At 58.2% G+C, this 15,757-nt stretch overlaps 7 protein-coding genes across 7 annotated transcripts; 3 read left to right on the top strand and 4 right to left on the bottom strand.

Annotated features, from left to right (window-relative positions):
* Positions 1 to 25: 25 nt before the first annotated feature.
* B0I36DRAFT_354818 (CybS-domain-containing protein) lies at positions 26 to 866 on the bottom strand (the record flags this gene model as incomplete). Its single annotated transcript, XM_046157348.1, has 2 exons — positions 26 to 378; positions 722 to 866. The coding sequence occupies 2 exons, from the start codon at positions 864 to 866 to the stop codon at positions 26 to 28; spliced, it is 498 nt and encodes a 165-aa protein (XP_046006820.1).
* A 425-nt stretch (positions 867 to 1,291) lies between these two features.
* B0I36DRAFT_336194 (tyrosyl-tRNA synthetase) lies at positions 1,292 to 3,844 on the top strand. Its single transcript, XM_046155579.1, has 2 exons — positions 1,292 to 3,219; positions 3,309 to 3,844. The coding sequence occupies exons 1-2, from the start codon at positions 1,398 to 1,400 to the stop codon at positions 3,371 to 3,373; spliced, it is 1,887 nt and encodes a 628-aa protein (XP_046006819.1). The 5' UTR covers positions 1,292 to 1,397; the 3' UTR covers positions 3,374 to 3,844.
* A 585-nt stretch (positions 3,845 to 4,429) lies between these two features.
* On the bottom strand, positions 4,430 to 4,917 carry B0I36DRAFT_368566 (uncharacterized protein; the record flags this gene model as incomplete). Its single annotated transcript, XM_046159638.1, has 3 exons — positions 4,430 to 4,559; positions 4,631 to 4,701; positions 4,831 to 4,917. The coding sequence occupies 3 exons, from the start codon at positions 4,915 to 4,917 to the stop codon at positions 4,430 to 4,432; spliced, it is 288 nt and encodes a 95-aa protein (XP_046006818.1).
* A 1,430-nt stretch (positions 4,918 to 6,347) lies between these two features.
* Positions 6,348 to 7,446, bottom strand: B0I36DRAFT_368565 (S-adenosyl-L-methionine-dependent methyltransferase; the record flags this gene model as incomplete). The annotated part of the gene is made up of 2 exons (XM_046159637.1): positions 6,348 to 6,920; positions 6,988 to 7,446. 2 exons carry the CDS (start codon positions 7,444 to 7,446, stop codon positions 6,348 to 6,350), a joined length of 1,032 nt encoding a protein of 343 aa, XP_046006817.1.
* Positions 7,447 to 9,957: 2,511 nt separating this feature from the next.
* Positions 9,958 to 11,193, top strand: B0I36DRAFT_336188 (uncharacterized protein). The gene has a single exon (XM_046155578.1). It carries the CDS (start codon positions 10,120 to 10,122, stop codon positions 10,936 to 10,938), a length of 819 nt encoding a protein of 272 aa, XP_046006816.1. The 5' UTR covers positions 9,958 to 10,119; the 3' UTR covers positions 10,939 to 11,193.
* A 1,600-nt stretch (positions 11,194 to 12,793) lies between these two features.
* B0I36DRAFT_377707 (thioredoxin reductase) lies at positions 12,794 to 14,064 on the top strand (the record flags this gene model as incomplete). The annotated part of the gene is made up of 3 exons (XM_046160586.1): positions 12,794 to 12,994; positions 13,081 to 13,780; positions 13,973 to 14,064. The coding sequence occupies 3 exons, from the start codon at positions 12,794 to 12,796 to the stop codon at positions 14,062 to 14,064; spliced, it is 993 nt and encodes a 330-aa protein (XP_046006815.1).
* A 442-nt stretch (positions 14,065 to 14,506) lies between these two features.
* B0I36DRAFT_377706 (CRAL-TRIO domain-containing protein) lies at positions 14,507 to 15,672 on the bottom strand (the record flags this gene model as incomplete). The annotated part of the gene is made up of 2 exons (XM_046160585.1): positions 14,507 to 14,954; positions 15,047 to 15,672. 2 exons carry the CDS (start codon positions 15,670 to 15,672, stop codon positions 14,507 to 14,509), a joined length of 1,074 nt encoding a protein of 357 aa, XP_046006814.1.
* Between the last annotated feature and the right edge of the window lie 85 nt (positions 15,673 to 15,757).

Here is a 15,757-nt window from a genome sequence, read left to right as displayed (position 1 = left end):
TTCCATCTTACTAGCGACGGCCCTTCTACGCAGTCCAGACGCGCTTGACGGTCTCGGTGAGACCAATGTCGTTTGTCTCGTACTCGTAAAGCCCGACGCCGACGAGCAGGGTGGCGCCGTTGAGGAGCCAGGTCAGGGCCTTGCGCATGCCCGGGTAGCGGCTGTTGGGGACGTAGTCGATCAGGATGGCCTGGAAGCCGAGGTGGGTGTGGAGGAGCAGGAGCGAGCACAGGGCGGCGTCGAGGACGGGGCTCACGGAGCCGCCGGCAAAGGGCGCGACCGAGAGCGGCACGAGGCCCGCGGCGATCAGGCGCTCAAAGGTCCAGTGGTACGAGCCGTGCGAGGGCGAGGGCGACGGGACGGGGGCGGCGTCGTTGACTATATTTTTTGTACAAACAAGGTTGTTCAAATGTCAGTGGGGGAGGGTTCATCGAGCAAGTCTGTTGGTTCTTCAAGTGCTCTGAGCGCATCTGGACAGAGTAGCGAGCTGCAGTGCAATGTCCAATGACCATGTCCAATGGAGACTTTATCGGTCATGTCGTCTCTGGGGAGTAGCGACGCAACATCATGGGATAGTCGCTGGGTTGGAATCGATGACGGAATGGGGGAGAGGCGTACCGGAACCCTTGATGATCTCTGTTCAACGGATATTATTAGCAGCTGCGCATACCAGGGGAGTTCGTGCCTAATGCCAACGAGTTCATTGCATCGCATCACTTACGAGGACCAGGAGGAAGCAGGCTCCTCCGGCTGGAGGCGTGGAAGGCGGCCACGCGAGCGATGGTCGAGGGCGCCGCCGGCCGGGCGAGGGCGTGGCGGGCAAGGCCAGCCTGGCGCAGCAGGGTCGGGCGGAAGAGGGAGGCCATGGCGAGTCTGCTGTGTGTGTGTGTCACGAGAGTCGTCGTGGGGTGGAGAGGCTGGCAGTGTCGCTGTCGCAAGGCGGCGTTGTCGACGGCTTCGCTTCGAGGCTCGAGTCGAGATCCGGAGGCAGTGGAGGTCGACGGGCGCACGGCTGGCTTGCGTGACGATTGGCTGTCGATTGCCGAGGATGGTCCCGAGAGGGTGAGCTGCAATAAGGCCCCGCTGATTGGCTGGCTCCATCACCCACCTCAGACCAGGCTCGGGACAGCTCGCCAGGCCCGGGGTGGAGGAGTGCTTATGTAAGGCCATATTCCTGCTCCACGAAGTACCTTGGTACCCCGCAAGCGCAGATCCCCGATAACGATAAGCACCAAATTTCTGGACCCTGTGCCTGTCAACGCTGCCATGGGCGGGAAGCTCTAAATGTAAAGCATCGGGCACTTTCAGCACAGCCATGCCCATGTCCTTAACCAGGTGACCACATCGACGTTCTGGTAACCTGCCACCTCAGGTTCTCGTCGACCGAGGCGCCCAACATGGCGGCCGCCGACTCTCTCGTCGCCATTGCCCGCATGCGGCCACATCCCAGAGCTCGTGCCCTCGCAGAAGCTCTCACGGCCGTCCAACGACCACAAGCACGCCACATCTCCAGGTCGTATCTCGCCAAGGTCGCTGTGGCCGAGCAGGAGTTCCAGGCCGAGGCCAAGCTCATCCGCGCCGGTTCGAAACAGCACATCTGGGACATCCTCAAGCAGCGGGGGCTGGTCAAGGACCAAACCGGCGATGACAACAAGTTCCGCGAGATCATGCTGCAGAAGCGCATCGGCGCATACGTCGGCGTCGATCCAACAGCACCGTCTCTGCACGTCGGCCACCTCCTCCCGCTCATGGCACTGTACTGGTTGTACATCCACGGCTACGCAGCCACGACACTGGTGGGCGGTGCCACAGCCAAGGTGGGCGACCCCACGGGCCGGCTCAGCGGCCGGGAAGCCATGAGCAGGGCCGACATGTCGACCAACATCACAAAAGTCCACTACCAGCTCAAGTCGCTCTGGACGAACCTCGATTCACACGTCAGTTCGATGGGCTACGAGAAGAAATGGGGCTGGAGCCGCGCGCTCTGGAACAACTCGCAATGGCACTCTAGCGTCTCGTTCAGCGAGGTGGTACACAAGCTCTTCAGCGGCGTGCGGTTAGGCCCCATGCTGTCTCGCGACACCATCAAGCGCAGGTTGGAGGCGGGTGACGGGGTATCTCTGAGCGAGTTCGTCTACCCCATGATGCAGGCCTGGGACTGGTGGCACATGTACTCGAATCCCAAGCAGGTCCAGATGCAGATCGGCGGCTCGGACCAGTATGGAAACATCATTTCCGGCATCGAGGCCATCTCCCACATTCGCACCATCGAGCCACATAAGACGGACCTTCCAGACACCCTGCTCAACACACCACTCGGCTTCACCGTCCCGCTGCTCACGGACTCTTCGGGTGCAAAGTTTGGCAAGAGTTCTGGAAACGCCGTGTGGCTGGATCCGTTCATGACCAGCCCCTTCGACCTGTACGGCTACTTTATGCGGAGGCCGGACGCCGACGTGGAGAACCTTCTCAAGGTCCTGACGTTCCTGCCTCTGAGCACAATCGATGAGATCATGACTGTTCAGAACCAGGATCCTTCCAAACGACATGCTCACCATGCTCTTGCGCGCGAGGTCCTCTGTCTCGTACATGGCCAGGCCGAGGCGGATCGGGTGCAGCAGCAGCACCGGGCAGTGTTTGCCCAGCCCAAGGGCGTCTTCACCGTCCCAGAGCAGACGTCGTTCCCAACAGGCGGCCCCGCCCACCAGGACGCAGCGCGTCGTTTCCGCACGGACATCCAGCTCCCGCGGTCTCTGATCATGGGCACCTCGATCGCCCGGATCCTCTTCGCGGCGGGGCTCTGCGACAGCATCTCCGAGGGCCACCGCCTATGCACGGCGCAGGGCGCCTACGTCGCCGGGCAGCCGGGTCAGCTGCCGTCGGACAAGAGCTCCATGCAGCACGAGCACCTCACCTTCACCCCGGTCAAGGTCTGGTCGTCGGCCGACACGGCGCGGTACCTCATCGACGACAAGATCCTCATCCTCCGCCGCGGCAAGCACTTTGTCCGCGTGGTCGAGATGATCAGCGACGAGGAGTGGGCCCAGTCGGGCAGGCGGTACCCCGGTGAGCCGGGCAGCGGCATCGTCAAGCGGGTCCGCCGGACCCTCGCGGAGATGGGCAAGGACGGCAAGGTCAAGTTCAGCAACGACGAGGTCGCCGAGGCCGCTAGCAAGCTCGGCCAGGTCGAGCAGGACAACAGGCTCGCCGAGGCTGCAGGTAAGCAGCCCCAGCTCATCTTCCCCGCGCGACCCCCGCGCCATCACAGCCGGAAAAACTTGAAGCAGGATTCTGATGCAGCGGAGAAGAACAAGAACAAGAACAAGACCTTGTCGACGACAAGTCAGCGGGAGTGGAGGAGCAGACGAAGTGAGGTTGACGAGCATGATACCCTCGAGTCCCTGAGGCGGCAGCAGAAGAAGGAGCAGATCGTGGAGGAACTGCTCCGGGAAGAGCGCAAGGAGCAATCGTCCAAGTCTTGAGAGTGGACACGCTTGAGGAGGCACGAACTCGTCGACCTGTCTCGGTCCGAGGCAATCACCCCCCGACCTGGTGGGACATGACGCCCAGCGCTCCCTGACTTTATCCGGGCCTCAGTTGATCACGTGGCCACTGTATTATCACCCCTCGAGACCCTCATGGGCACCATGGCTTGGTTCGTACAAACTGGTGCTGGCACAGGAGCCCGTCTTGCAAAAGCCATAGCCGCGAGCTGATTATCTCCGTGGAGTCAACCACGGATAGTTGTACAGTACAGATGTAACTATATAGATGTACATATCATATACCAAGCGAATGAACAAGCTTCCAGATTTTGCAAAATGAATATGCTGACGGGCAGTCAGGATCATGTTCACATTAGGCCCAGACGGAGTAAAAGACTTTCTTCGCGATGATCAGATGCAAAGGAGGACGAAGTTGATGATTCATTGGGCAACCTGCGAAAGCCTAAAGCGGCGCTCCTTTACGAGGGGTCTCTTCCCTTTCTCTTTGTGTTTTGACTTTTTTTGTGACGAAAAAAAGTGAAAGGCAAAGCATGAATGATAATAACGAAACAAAATAAATAACAGAATAAAAGTTGTGGTTTGACATCACGGTCACGAGCATGATCCCGATTTTTGCACACGAACATACCATTGCATTGTTCACGTGTTCTGTTACCAAAAACGAAAGCAGTTGTTGGATGCTGGAATTGGGTCAAGGAATGTTTCTGCCACTGTCGACCCAAATATTAGGAAAAAGCCAATCTCGCCACTCGCCCTTTGCCACGATCGTGAGTGCTGCGCTCTTGAGACTCTAGATCTCCAGAGCGGCATCCAGGCGTTGTGCTCATTGTGCTGAAATGAAAACTTGGCAGTTGCAGCGTACCGTGAGGGACCTCATAAAGATGCGAACTCGGGGAGGTACTGCTTCTGTAGGCCGCATCCATTTACTTCTGGCCGTTGGAGGAGTCCCCATAGTAGTACCGGGCACCTGAAGGGGCGGTGTACCGGGCCGAGCCCTGGCCATCGTTGTAGTAGGTGCTGCCGTTGGGGTTGGAATAGTAGTACGAGCCATCCCTCGGGACCATGTCAGTCCCCTCTCCATGCACACTCACGTAACATTTCAGCAGGGAGCAGATTGAACTTACCGGTTGGAGTAGTGGTACGAGTTCTGGTTCGGGGCAGCGGCACCGTAGTCTCGAGCACAGTAGTGGTTGCCCTGGCAGGTTGTATTAGTGGTTGAGCCCCTGACCAGTCATGACGACAGCTTGATATTGTTGGCGTTCCTCACACCTCACTTATATGCGATACGACCCGAGCCAGAGAGCGAGTGAGAGGGTAGACTTACATCATTGTTCACGCCGTGGCTTTTGTATTCAAAGCCACCACCACCAGATCCGCTACCGCTACCCTTGCCGCTGTTGTTGCCAGACATCTTGCGCGTTCTCGTGGGAGATGACTGATGGTGTGTGTAAGTCTCCTTGACGTTGTAATACGCTCGACTGCGTGCGAAGCTTGGGATAGATTTGCGTAAGGATCTGGATCTGAGAAAGAGAGTTGGGGAGGAAAGGAGAAAGTCGAGGCGCTGTGTGGGGGAGAAAGGGGGAAATTGATATCACGAGGGTGCTGGGGAGGAGGAGACCGGGGGCGTCGGGCAGGGACCGCCGACGAGGCAGCAACGACCACACTGCAAACGAGGCAGTCAGGTCAGGCCACTGGCACAGCGTAAGAGCGACCGGCTCCCTTTGGTTGCAGGCTGAAACTCAAAACCAGAAGCTCCAAAGGCACGACAGAGTTTAGGGTTATGCACTCGACATTTGTACTCCAGTACCTGCAGTGCTCATCTTGACTTCGGAAAAACAACAGCAAGCGCACCAAACCACGCACGACAAGGACTATCCCCAATAATACCCCGATCCTGACTAACCACATCTGATGATTAACTGATAAAAGAGAATAAGGGGCCTTATTTTAGAATAGTGTAAATATTTCCTCCAAAATATAGGCACTTCGCCAAGCTTTTGGACTGACCACTTGGAGCTGAGAAGTCACTTTGCCATGTGCATAACCCTAAACTCTGTCGTGTCTTTAGAGCTTCTCGAAACTTTTACACTAGGCATTGAAGCTTCCTTTGTCCTTAGACCACGTAGCCCGGCATGTCAGCCAAGCAGGTGCCCGATCCCTGGTTTTCCCAAACGAGTTACCGGGCAGCCGAACTGCAACATGCGCAACTCTTCATGCCTTACACTAAACGAACGCAGCTTATCGGCTTCATTTACCACAATCCGTCGAGATGGGCTGCTACACAGTTCAGACTTGCACTTGCAACTGCCATAGAAGATGCCTGGCCCCAAGTAGACACCAACAAACGGAAGGTGTGCAGGGGGAGGATACATGTTCCCTGGAAGCGGTGCTTGCAGAAAAGATTGCAGGATGACCTTGACCTCCGCTATTGATGCACGTTATACTTGCTGGGAAGAGAGCTTGTCACATGACGAGTCGATGTCTTTTAATAGTCGCACAGTGCCAGACCACACGCGAAGTGATGTTATTAGTACTGTCTGTATGTTTACAACGACGAGCCGCGATGTGCCAGTAAGAATACCAGACGTCGGGATCCCATGGGTATATATTCCCAAATGCTTGGGAACCAGCCTACCGACACGTAGAACCAAATCAAACTCCAGCAAAACCGCCTGAGAGCTTTAACTCTAGGTAATTGATCCTCGGTACAAAGGGAAAACGAGAAAAGGGGATATACATGTATCGTGACGGGGTATCGAATATGTTGAAGCATATGAAAATGTTGCCAAGTGGGGGTATAAGAAGAAATGGAAAAGAGAAAAAGGACCTGTTGAGCATGAATCATCGCTTCGACGAGCGTGTCGGCATCGGGCTGTACCTGCCGTCCGAACTGAATGCCGCCCCGGTGAATCCGCCTACGCTCGACCCCGACCCTTTGAAGCTCACGCCCGTCACGCTCGTCTCAGACAGCCCACTGCTTTCGGTGGTGGAGCTATCCATGGTCCGACGCGAGGTTGGCAGGACGCCGTAGTCAAGCAACACGACCTGCGCGCAGTTCTTGAAACCGGGGATGCGGGAGGCCAGCGTTGTCCACCGGCCAAAGATCTCTGGCGTCTCGCCGCCACGCAGGGCGGTGCCAATCACTTCGTACCACCGAACCTCCTGGACCAGCTTCAGACGGCGGTCGAGCGATTCGAACTCGCGGCCGTCGTTGATTGCCCACTCGAACTTGAGCTTCGAGCCCTTGAGGATGGGCATGAGCCAGTGCAGCTCCTTGATGACAGATCCTACCATGTCTGTGGCGAATTGTCCCCTTGGGAAATGGTTGACCATGGCTCGTATGAGTTTCTTGCCGTTGTGAGGCTTCTGCCACATCCAGAACTCTTCAGCGATGATGTACGTCGGTCGATCGGCCTGCCCAATAAAGTCAGCAAGAATGCTACAACATCGAAAATTGCAGATCTTCCAGAGAGTGCCCTACAGGTATCGCGTCGAGCCATGAGGTTTCGGTCATGTCTGCACTCATGAGGGTATAATCGCCGGGGGCTGCTGGTATCAGTTGACGGCGAAAGCTGACGACTTCGGGGGTGTCCACGTCAACCCAGCGGACCGATGACCCGCGGTTGACCCTCATATTGCGGCTATCGAGGGCACACCCGAGCTGAAGCACGGTGACGGGGGTCTTGGCCACGGCATGGATATCTAGAAAGTGCTGCAGCCATTGGTCGTGCAGCTTGTTTCTGCAGATGAAGGCCTTGACATGGCGTGGATCCGTGATGAAGAAGTTGCGATGGAAGTTGCAGTTTGCTTGGTTGATGTATTGTTGCGCGTACGAGTCTCCGAGGATCGGAGCTGGAGAGGCAGTGTCTTGTGCCTGCATGAACAGCCGGGCAAAGAGAACCTCCTCGGTCTCTGACAAGGCCGTCGAGCTTGGTGACATGTTTGACTGCGTGCGTCGCAATCCATTAGTGGGCTCCATGGTGTGAGGCTGCCGCATGGAGACGCATGATCTGTTGTTTGCTTTGTCGAGGGGACGTGAGGTGTATGGAAAAAGAAGCAGCAGCAAGAGAAGGTTCCACGGACTGCCGGCACGAGGGAGAGAAGTGCCGTGGCGGGCTGTGCCAGAAGGAGGAAGACGGGGCCCAAACAAGACGGCTGCCCTGAAAAGGCGTTAGATCTGGGTGGGCACCATGACTCTGTGAAATAGCCCGATGCGAGCTCGAGGGCCAGGAGCTGGGAGCTAGGAGCTTTAGGCTGAAGAACCGGTGCATGCTGTGTAATGAGGGGCGGCGCCCAGGGCGTGGTCGACGTGGATGAGCTGGGATGGACATTTGGCGAAGCGGGGAGAGCCCTGCCAGTCTCGGACACCAGGATCGCCAGAAGGCAGCGACAAAGACCCGAGCCAGGCCAGAAGAGGCAGTGGGCCCGCGATCCACTGGCGTCGAGGTGTTTTCCAGGCCTGGCGCGTCGTTAGGATGAACCGGTGGATGGCTCGGCACGGGTGGGCACCGTCAGGGCGATCGCGTCACCACCAGCACTGTCATGCTGACAAGGCTTGATCAATCCTCAGGGAGCCGGCCGTGCGCGCGTGCGCTGGCTGTGCTGACAGACGTGGCCACTGTTGATCACGGATCAGCGCCGGACCTCCTGCGAGCCCCGTCGTTGCCGCTCGGCAGTCAAGCTGGGGTGCAGGTTCTGGTCTTGGAGACGTTCGTCGGTGCTTGACTCGACCAACACGGGCTGCCACCACACTCTGAGCTTGAGCGTGGCCGTGCCCTGGCTGGGCAGCGACACCTGTGGCCAGATCGGCGAGACGCAGTGACTTGAACCGAGAGCTTGGGATGTCCTGGCGAAGATGGAAAGGACCCCTGTAGCGATACTACGTAATCAGAAGCTCTTGCCGGCGAGGCCCGAGGGCATGGGCCAAGGAGATGCGCGGCCAGGTGTGGAAGCGCACCGACCCTTGATGGGCGCCAGGGATGGTCTGCCTGTGTCGCATCGTCGACTACAGTATGATGATGATGGGCGAGCTGCCTGGGAAAAGAGGAAACAATCGAATTGGTGACGTGGATGCCATTTGACGCGTGGGGAACCCTGGGAAGGCGGCCGATGCGAGGATACAACATCGCCCGGGGAGTGCCCCGGTCCTTGATCGATCTTGGCAGTTGCCAGGGCGGCCCGTGTGCCTGCAGGGCGCAATGCAATGCAACCTCTCGATTGAATGCACGCTGCAAGCCACGACGGGCACATTCCGCTCCTCATCTGCAACGTCATGCCCCTGAGCAGTCTATGGGAGCTGAGCGCACTGCCTGTGGCGGCTGTCCGCGACAATGCTGGGCAGTGCACATCCACAGACAAGCGTCCGAGCGTGCGCCTCTGCAAGCTTTGGACCCGAGCCTTGCGGCATGCAGTGGATGGTGGGCAGAGTTGTGCTTGCGCCCGTGCCAGGACCATCTGCGAGCCGGATGCACATCCTACAAGGTTTTACCAGAGCAGCATCTGCCTTCTGCTTTGACGAGGGAGCAGCTCAAAAAGACATGATATATGCGACTATTGGTTCTCCATTGGCTCCATACCTCTACAGCACCCCGCCGGTCGTCCGCACCGTACCTGCTCAGTGGCTGGCGGTGGCTCAGCACCATTCCTTCCCTGGACGGGCTTTGTCCAGTCTGGGCCTCCGCCTTCCCTGAACCACCTTCAGTCTTGCAACCCGCGCTTACCCAGGCCGTGGCCTGCCTGGTGCATCACCATTTTAGTCTGCCGCCGTCAAACGCTGGATGGCGCTCTGCATTATCGAGACCGGACAACCAGCAGGAGAATCAGCCGATGAATGAATTCTGGACCCCTAGGCGCTGCAGTAGTTGCAGCACAAAGTTCAGGTCTTTGCAATGCTACGCTTCACAGTCTCCCTCGGGGGAGGACCGGCCTCTCCGTAGCTATCATTGCTTGCGGACTTGGGCTGGCTGAAGCCCGCGATGCACCTATATACAAAGGCACATCTACCTACTTGTAAGTACATAGATGAGGAGCGTAGGTTGGGAAAAGCGACTTCAGATCCACCAAAGTCCCTGTTCGTCGTCGTCTTCACCTTGGGAAGCCCTCGGAACCATCCAACATGCATCTCCCCACCCTTGTTGCCCTGCTCGGCGGCCTTGGCCTAGCAAGCGCGGCGCCGGGGCCATCTCCTGCCAGGGTGGCGGTCGAGTTGCTGTCCAAGAGATCGTACTACGACATCTGCACTCAGGACTGCAGTCTAGCGGGCGTTCCATTGCCAGACAAGGACAACTTGCAGCTGCCCCTCGAGAACAACTACTCGCAGCAATGCCCGCCCGTCGCCATCAAGACGCCCGGCGGCGGCAACGTTACCTCGCGAGTCTGTCTCGACTTCATAGGTCCTAACCTCTACTTCAACTTTTCGTCTTTCCCCGGGTACACCACCAAGTCTGCGACTGTCGCGTGGAAGCTCAAGGGCAACCCGCTCGACCCGGGGACCTGGAGCAACCCTCCACCAACAACGGACATCGCCTGCGGACGGGATGGCTCCGGGTTTGTCTGCAAGCTGCCCTTTACTACCATTCTGGGAGTATCTAGTACTACCCCGATCAAGGATGTCATGGCAGGAATGTGCCCCAATGGCGACCGGGAGGGCCTCGACTTCTACCTGGCCTTCTTCGGCCAGGTCGAATCAGTCGACCCGAGCACTGGAGCTGTAACCACTACTACTTTCAAGAGCCTGCCTCCTTGCACGGCCCGGGACGCCAGCGGTCAGTGCACATCGTACGCTACCACTCCGGACTACTTGGAGATGATGTACCGCTGCACCAAATGCGCAGCGGCGCCATGCAAGACAACCACAACCACGACCACGAAATCGACGTCAACGTCGACTTCCTCATCGTCATCGCCGACCACAACCCACACCAAGATCTGCAGCTTCGGTACGGCCTTTGGCTACGAGAAGCCGTCCGGGAGCATCAAGAAATCTCTAACGCTGGACACCCAGCCCGGCCAAGGCTGCAACCGCTGGGGCTGGTACGAGACGCCCACACTGGCGGACCTGCAGGGCAGCGGCATCGGGGGACCCTTGTACGTCGGCGCGGGGGGCAATGACATTGCCAAGGCCGTCGCCGTGGGAGCCTGGCTGGCAAAGGCCAACTCGGAGGGCAAAGTCGCCGTCGGCTGGGCCCTCGTCGAGGGTTACAACCTCGCAGAGGCCAATGTCCATTTCGACTGCCTGCCCCTGAGCAAGTGCGCGCCGGGCTCGTACACGTGCACCTCGGGTCCCCTCACCTCCAGGGACACGCGGTACTGGGCGGTCACGACGCTCGTGTATCCAAGGTGTCCCAGTGGGAGCAGGGCGGCGCTTGTGGTCCATGCCTCGGTCAATGTCAAGACCACGGATAAGATCTGCCCGGCGCCAAAGGCGAGCTGAGAGTGATGTATATGCTGGGGAGGCGTGGTGTATTGGGCAGGTGTCTAATGCGTGACGATTAGCGGGTGTTAGCACGTCAAGTAGCTTAGATTGGACTAGATGCCCTGCTGTCAAGCAGACAGGGCTTGGATGTACTGGTCACTCCGAGCAATCCCCATCCATTCTGAAAAGTTGTCTGGAGAAGAACAGTCTAGAGAAAATTCGTTGAGAAATCGAAACAAGATCAGGAGGTTATGCAATACAGAATGCCATAAGACCAGAGAGATAACGTTAACACCACAAAGGCGCATCTGCGTGCGAGATCGAGGTTCATTGCATCAGAAGGCGACACCACCTGACGACGACGACGACGACGACAAACGGTGTCGTTGAAGATTGCCCCGTGCTACAGTACATTGTCCGGAGCTCGTTCCCCCAGAGATAGACGCTGATCAGCGATAACTAGTCGAGTCTCTTGAGGGGTCTAGGCCAGGTAGCAGCAGCAGCCATTGGACTGTTTGGGCAATAATTGACAAACTTGTCACCGTTTGTCGTCGTCGCCGTGGAAGAAGCCGCCCGCAAGCAAGGGCTCCCCCAAGAAATGATCGCCGGCACTAATTAGCGGCGGCGGCGGCGCCCGCATCAAGCGCTTCCGCGTTGGTCCCCTACATATATCGATTTAGCCATCCACCCTTCCCCACACACGACATCACCACGCCTGCCTGCTCGTGAACGGCGGGATGACCCGCTCGACTGACCGGATCATCACTGATCCGGTGGGGATCTTTTGTATAATGAACACCATCAGCGGCGCCGCCGTTCCGGGCCTTGCCTTAGGAGACCGGCCCCCTTGGCATAGGGGCAAGGAGGAGCGCTAACGAGGCACCACCGCCCGGGTTCCTGGGAATATCCCCAGTCGGGAGAAGTGTTTGGTCTTGTTCGTGGTGCCGTGGCTGGTTTTCAATGCTGCGCAGCGAGGTCCGAGACCTCGTGGTGTGCAGGCGCGCAGATCTACAACTAGCCATGTCGCCACATAGTAGTAGACTGTTCAGTGGGACGTAGAGCATAAAATCTGATGGCTGTGGCGGTATTCGCCGTGCGGGTGGCAGTTGAGGACGGGCAACATTTGTCTGGGGCGGTGGCTTGCAGCCATAAAGTGTCATGCGTGTCAAACGGTGGCGGTTTGGGAGCAAAGCGGGGCCTGACCAAGGCCAGTAAGGCAGAGCCGACTCGTGTAGAGAAAGTCGGTATTCAGACACAACGTACGTTTGTCTTTTATTGCAGAATGAAAGTCCATCGTTGTTTAAACGGCACTGCCTCTAGTATCAGGAGGAACTGACTGGAATGTAGCTTTGATGGTTCAAACAATGGCTACCTGGTGCCTACGGTATATTGTTCCCGAAGGTTGAAATAGCATGCAACGTGGAGGTCAAAGGCAGTATACAGGAATGAGCCTGCATGCAGGAACCATCGCAGCACTGGCATAGACACGGGCAGTGATGCCGTGCTGCTGAGGCGGCGCGTGGGGGTTGCACCGGGTGCGGGCCGCAGCAAGAAGCCGGCGGCCAGCGGAGTACCCCTGGGACAACGCCGCCGCCGCGACCCCGCAATGGGCCGTCCAGTGCCGAGATGCCTTTTTCTGCCCGGCTGCTTCATCGACATCCCAAGATTGCTACTACATCTCCGTACCCCCATCCTTCTTCCTTTCCTACCTCGCGCGGCAGCTCCTGCCAACAACACCGCCAAGCTGTTCTCCTCCACCTTCCGTAGCTCCCTCCGCGCAGGCGCCGCATCTGGGCTCTCCCTCGCCGCCTTTGGCGCCGCCGCCCTCTCCCACAGGAACACGCCCGCCCTGGCCGCCCACGCCGCCCGCAAGATGCACAGCAAAGTCGTCGTCATCGGCTCCGGCCCCGCGGCCCACACCGCCGCCGTCTACCTCGCCCGCGCCGAGCTCCATCCCGTCCTCTACGAGGGCTTCCTCGCCAACGGTATCGCCGCCGGCGGCCAGCTCACCACCACCACCGATGTCGAGAACTTCCCCGGCTTCCCCAAGGGCATCATGGGGCAGGAGCTCATGGTAAGTGCTATGGACCCCGACGGACGCCCAAAAAGGAGACAAGCCGCCGCCGGCACACAAACCCAGCAGGCTAATAAAAAAAATAGGACAACATGCGCGCGCAGTCGGAGCGCTTCGGCACCAAAATAATCTCCGAGACCGTCTCCAAGCTCGACTTCTCGAGCCGGCCGTTCAGGTACTCGCTCGAGTGGACGCCCGACGTGACCCACACGGCCGACACGGTCATCCTGGCGACGGGCGCGTCGGCGCGGCGCCTGAACCTCCCCGGCGAGGACAAGTACTGGCAGAACGGCATCTCGGCGTGCGCCGTGTGCGACGGCGCGGTGCCCATCTTCCGGGACAAGCACCTCGTGACCGTGGGCGGGGGCGACTCGGCCGCCGAGGAGGCCACGTTCCTGACAAAGTACGCGAGCCACGTCACGGTGCTCGTGCGCAGGGACCAGCTGCGCGCCAGCAGCATCATGGCCAAGCGGCTGCTCGAGCACCCCAAGGTCACGGTGCGGTTCACCACCAAGCCCGTCGAGGTCAAGGGCGGGAGCGATGGCCTGCTGAGCCACATTGTCGTCGAGGACACGGTCACGGGGAAGCAGGAGACGATCGAGGCCAGCGGGCTGTTCTACGCCATTGGGCACGACCCGGCCACAGCGCTGGTCAAGGGCCAGCTCGAGACCGACGCAGAGGGGTACATTGTCACCAAGCCCGGCACGCCGCTCACGAGCGTCGAGGGTGTGTTCGCCGCGGGCGATGTGCAGGATAAGCGGTACAGGCAGGCCATCACGAGCGCCGGTGAGCTTTTTTTTTTTTTTTTTTTTTTTTCCGTTCCTTTCCTTTCCTTCCCCCACCGCGTCAGCCTCCCTCTCTTTGCTTCCCTTTTTCCTTTGGTACCGTTTGACCTGAGCGCTCGCCCACATGCGGCAACTCTTCCTATGAGATTAGACAACGAGAAGGAATTCCGGCTTTGCTGACTCATTCGTATAGGCTCTGGCTGCATGGCCGCCATGGACGCGGAAAAGTATCTCGCCGACCACGAGGCTGACGGACGCCAGGGTGCTGCAACTGGAAAGCTATAGAAGCCTCCAGGTAGAAGACCTGAGGATCCATTGTAACTTTAAGCAAGTCGTGGTCATAGACTCACGTCCTCCGAGCCTGATCTTTCTTTCCCCTTGGAGTGGTGACGTGACAAAAACGTACGGCTCTGCCCAGCACGTCAGACCATCAATGGTGTGAGCATCATAAGTGACACCGTCATTGAGATGCAAGAATTGGGCCGCTTTTGGGGGTTAGCTTCATCAGGTGCGAAACCAAGAGTAGTGAGGGTATATTTGCTAGTTATGTCGAGAACGTTAAAAACGCTCATTTGCTCGCTCAGCACCGTGTAACAGCTAGAGGACCAATACTTCCAAGACTTCCATCTCTATTACCAACTCCACGGGCACATCTGCTCTCCCCTGTATTACTGCTCGAACTCTAAAAATGGAAAGAAATAAAGACGTCGATTTCACCTCATCGGCCTCACGCAAGTTTAGTCTCCTTGCCCTGGACAGCGAGATCTTCGCCCTTGCCACCATACTCCTTGGGCAGCATGTCCCCAAGGCCGGCCACCTTGCTGTCGGGGAACTCGAGCGCCAGCGCACCGCCATTCGACATGGGGTGGAACTTCTTGATGGTCTTGGCCGCGACAAAGAGCTTCATGAGGCCGTACATGAAGCCCATGAGGGCGGGGACGTTGACAAAGAACTTCTCCTTGAGGAGCTCCGGGTACGCGAGGGCCAGGACCTTGATGGTCTCGGTGCTCGCGTTCTTGACCTTGGGCGGCGGGCGGAAGAAGCTGATCGTCTTGTAGTCGTGCACCTGGAAGATCTTGTAGGGATCGTAGCTGCTCGTGATGGCCTTGGTGGCGGACGGGAGGTTGAGCGCGTGGACGGCCTGCTCCATCAGAGTGACGCGCCATTCAATGAATCTTTTTGGGGCTTCTGTTAGTAGTCCGTTGCACGCATATTTTATGTGAAGGATTGGCAGTCGGATTTCTAACCACTGCCACAGGTGACTTACTCCTCGAGAGACCCAAAGGTTTCGTTCATGTCTTTGACAGCACCGTAGATGTTCCAGGTGAACACCTCGGTCTGCTCTGGCTCCTGACTACCCGCCGATGTGGCTGAATGCACAGTCACATAGCCCAGACCGGAGAACTTGGTCTTGGAGAAGCTCTTCTCAAGAAGTTCGAGCGGCTTCGTCTTGGCACGCCAGTCGAGGGTCTTGGTAAGTTGGTCCCGGGCCTTGACGATGTCCCCGTCATTGGCATTGAGGTACTTCTGCAGGATGATCTGCGACGGGATGTGCGTGGCCGGGTCTGCCAGAGTGACGCCCCAGATTTCCTTGTGGGCGTGCTTGCTGGCGACGAGCCACAGCTCCTGGAGCGGCGTGCTGGGCTCGTCAAGCTTGGCGGCTTCGGCAGCGGCAGCAGCGGGCGTGGTGGTCTCTGTTGGGGCTGTTTCCGCAGCGGCTTCTGACTGAGGGACAGGCTCCGCAGTTTCCGTCTTCTCCGAAGCGCTCGCTGCTGGAACCGGCGGTTCCGTGGCGGCCGTGAGGGTGGTGTCCGGTGCTGTGGCCGTGCCCTCAACGGTCGAAGCGGTGGCAGATTCAGCAACAGGCACGTCTTTCACTACGGGGTCCGCCATGCTGCCAAATTTTGCTATTTGTGGCTCTGATAAATGCTCCCAAGCTGTGCCGATGCGAAGAGATGATGAAATGGACGGGTGTTTG

The sequence above is a fragment of the Microdochium trichocladiopsis genome (assembly GCF_020744255.1).
Source record: "Microdochium trichocladiopsis strain MPI-CAGE-CH-0230 chromosome Unknown B0I36scaffold_11, whole genome shotgun sequence".
NCBI classification, from domain to species: Eukaryota; Fungi; Ascomycota; class Sordariomycetes; order Xylariales; family Microdochiaceae; genus Microdochium; species Microdochium trichocladiopsis.
The sequence above is the reverse complement of the archived record's forward strand: the minus strand, read 5'-3'. Positions and strand labels throughout refer to the sequence as shown.

Bases quoted from the DNA above. Each gene is read 5' to 3' on its own strand.
- B0I36DRAFT_336194 (XM_046155579.1), top strand. From the start codon at position 1,398: ATGGCGGCCGCCGACTCTCTCGTCGCCATTGCCCGCATGCGGCCACAT. The intron at 3,220-3,308 runs GTAAGCAGCCCC...GCAGCGGAGAAG, and splicing joins CAGGCTCGCCGAGGCTGCAG to AACAAGAACAAGAACAAGAC.
- B0I36DRAFT_336188 (XM_046155578.1), top strand. From the start codon at position 10,120: ATGGCAGGAATGTGCCCCAATGGCGACCGGGAGGGCCTCGACTTCTAC.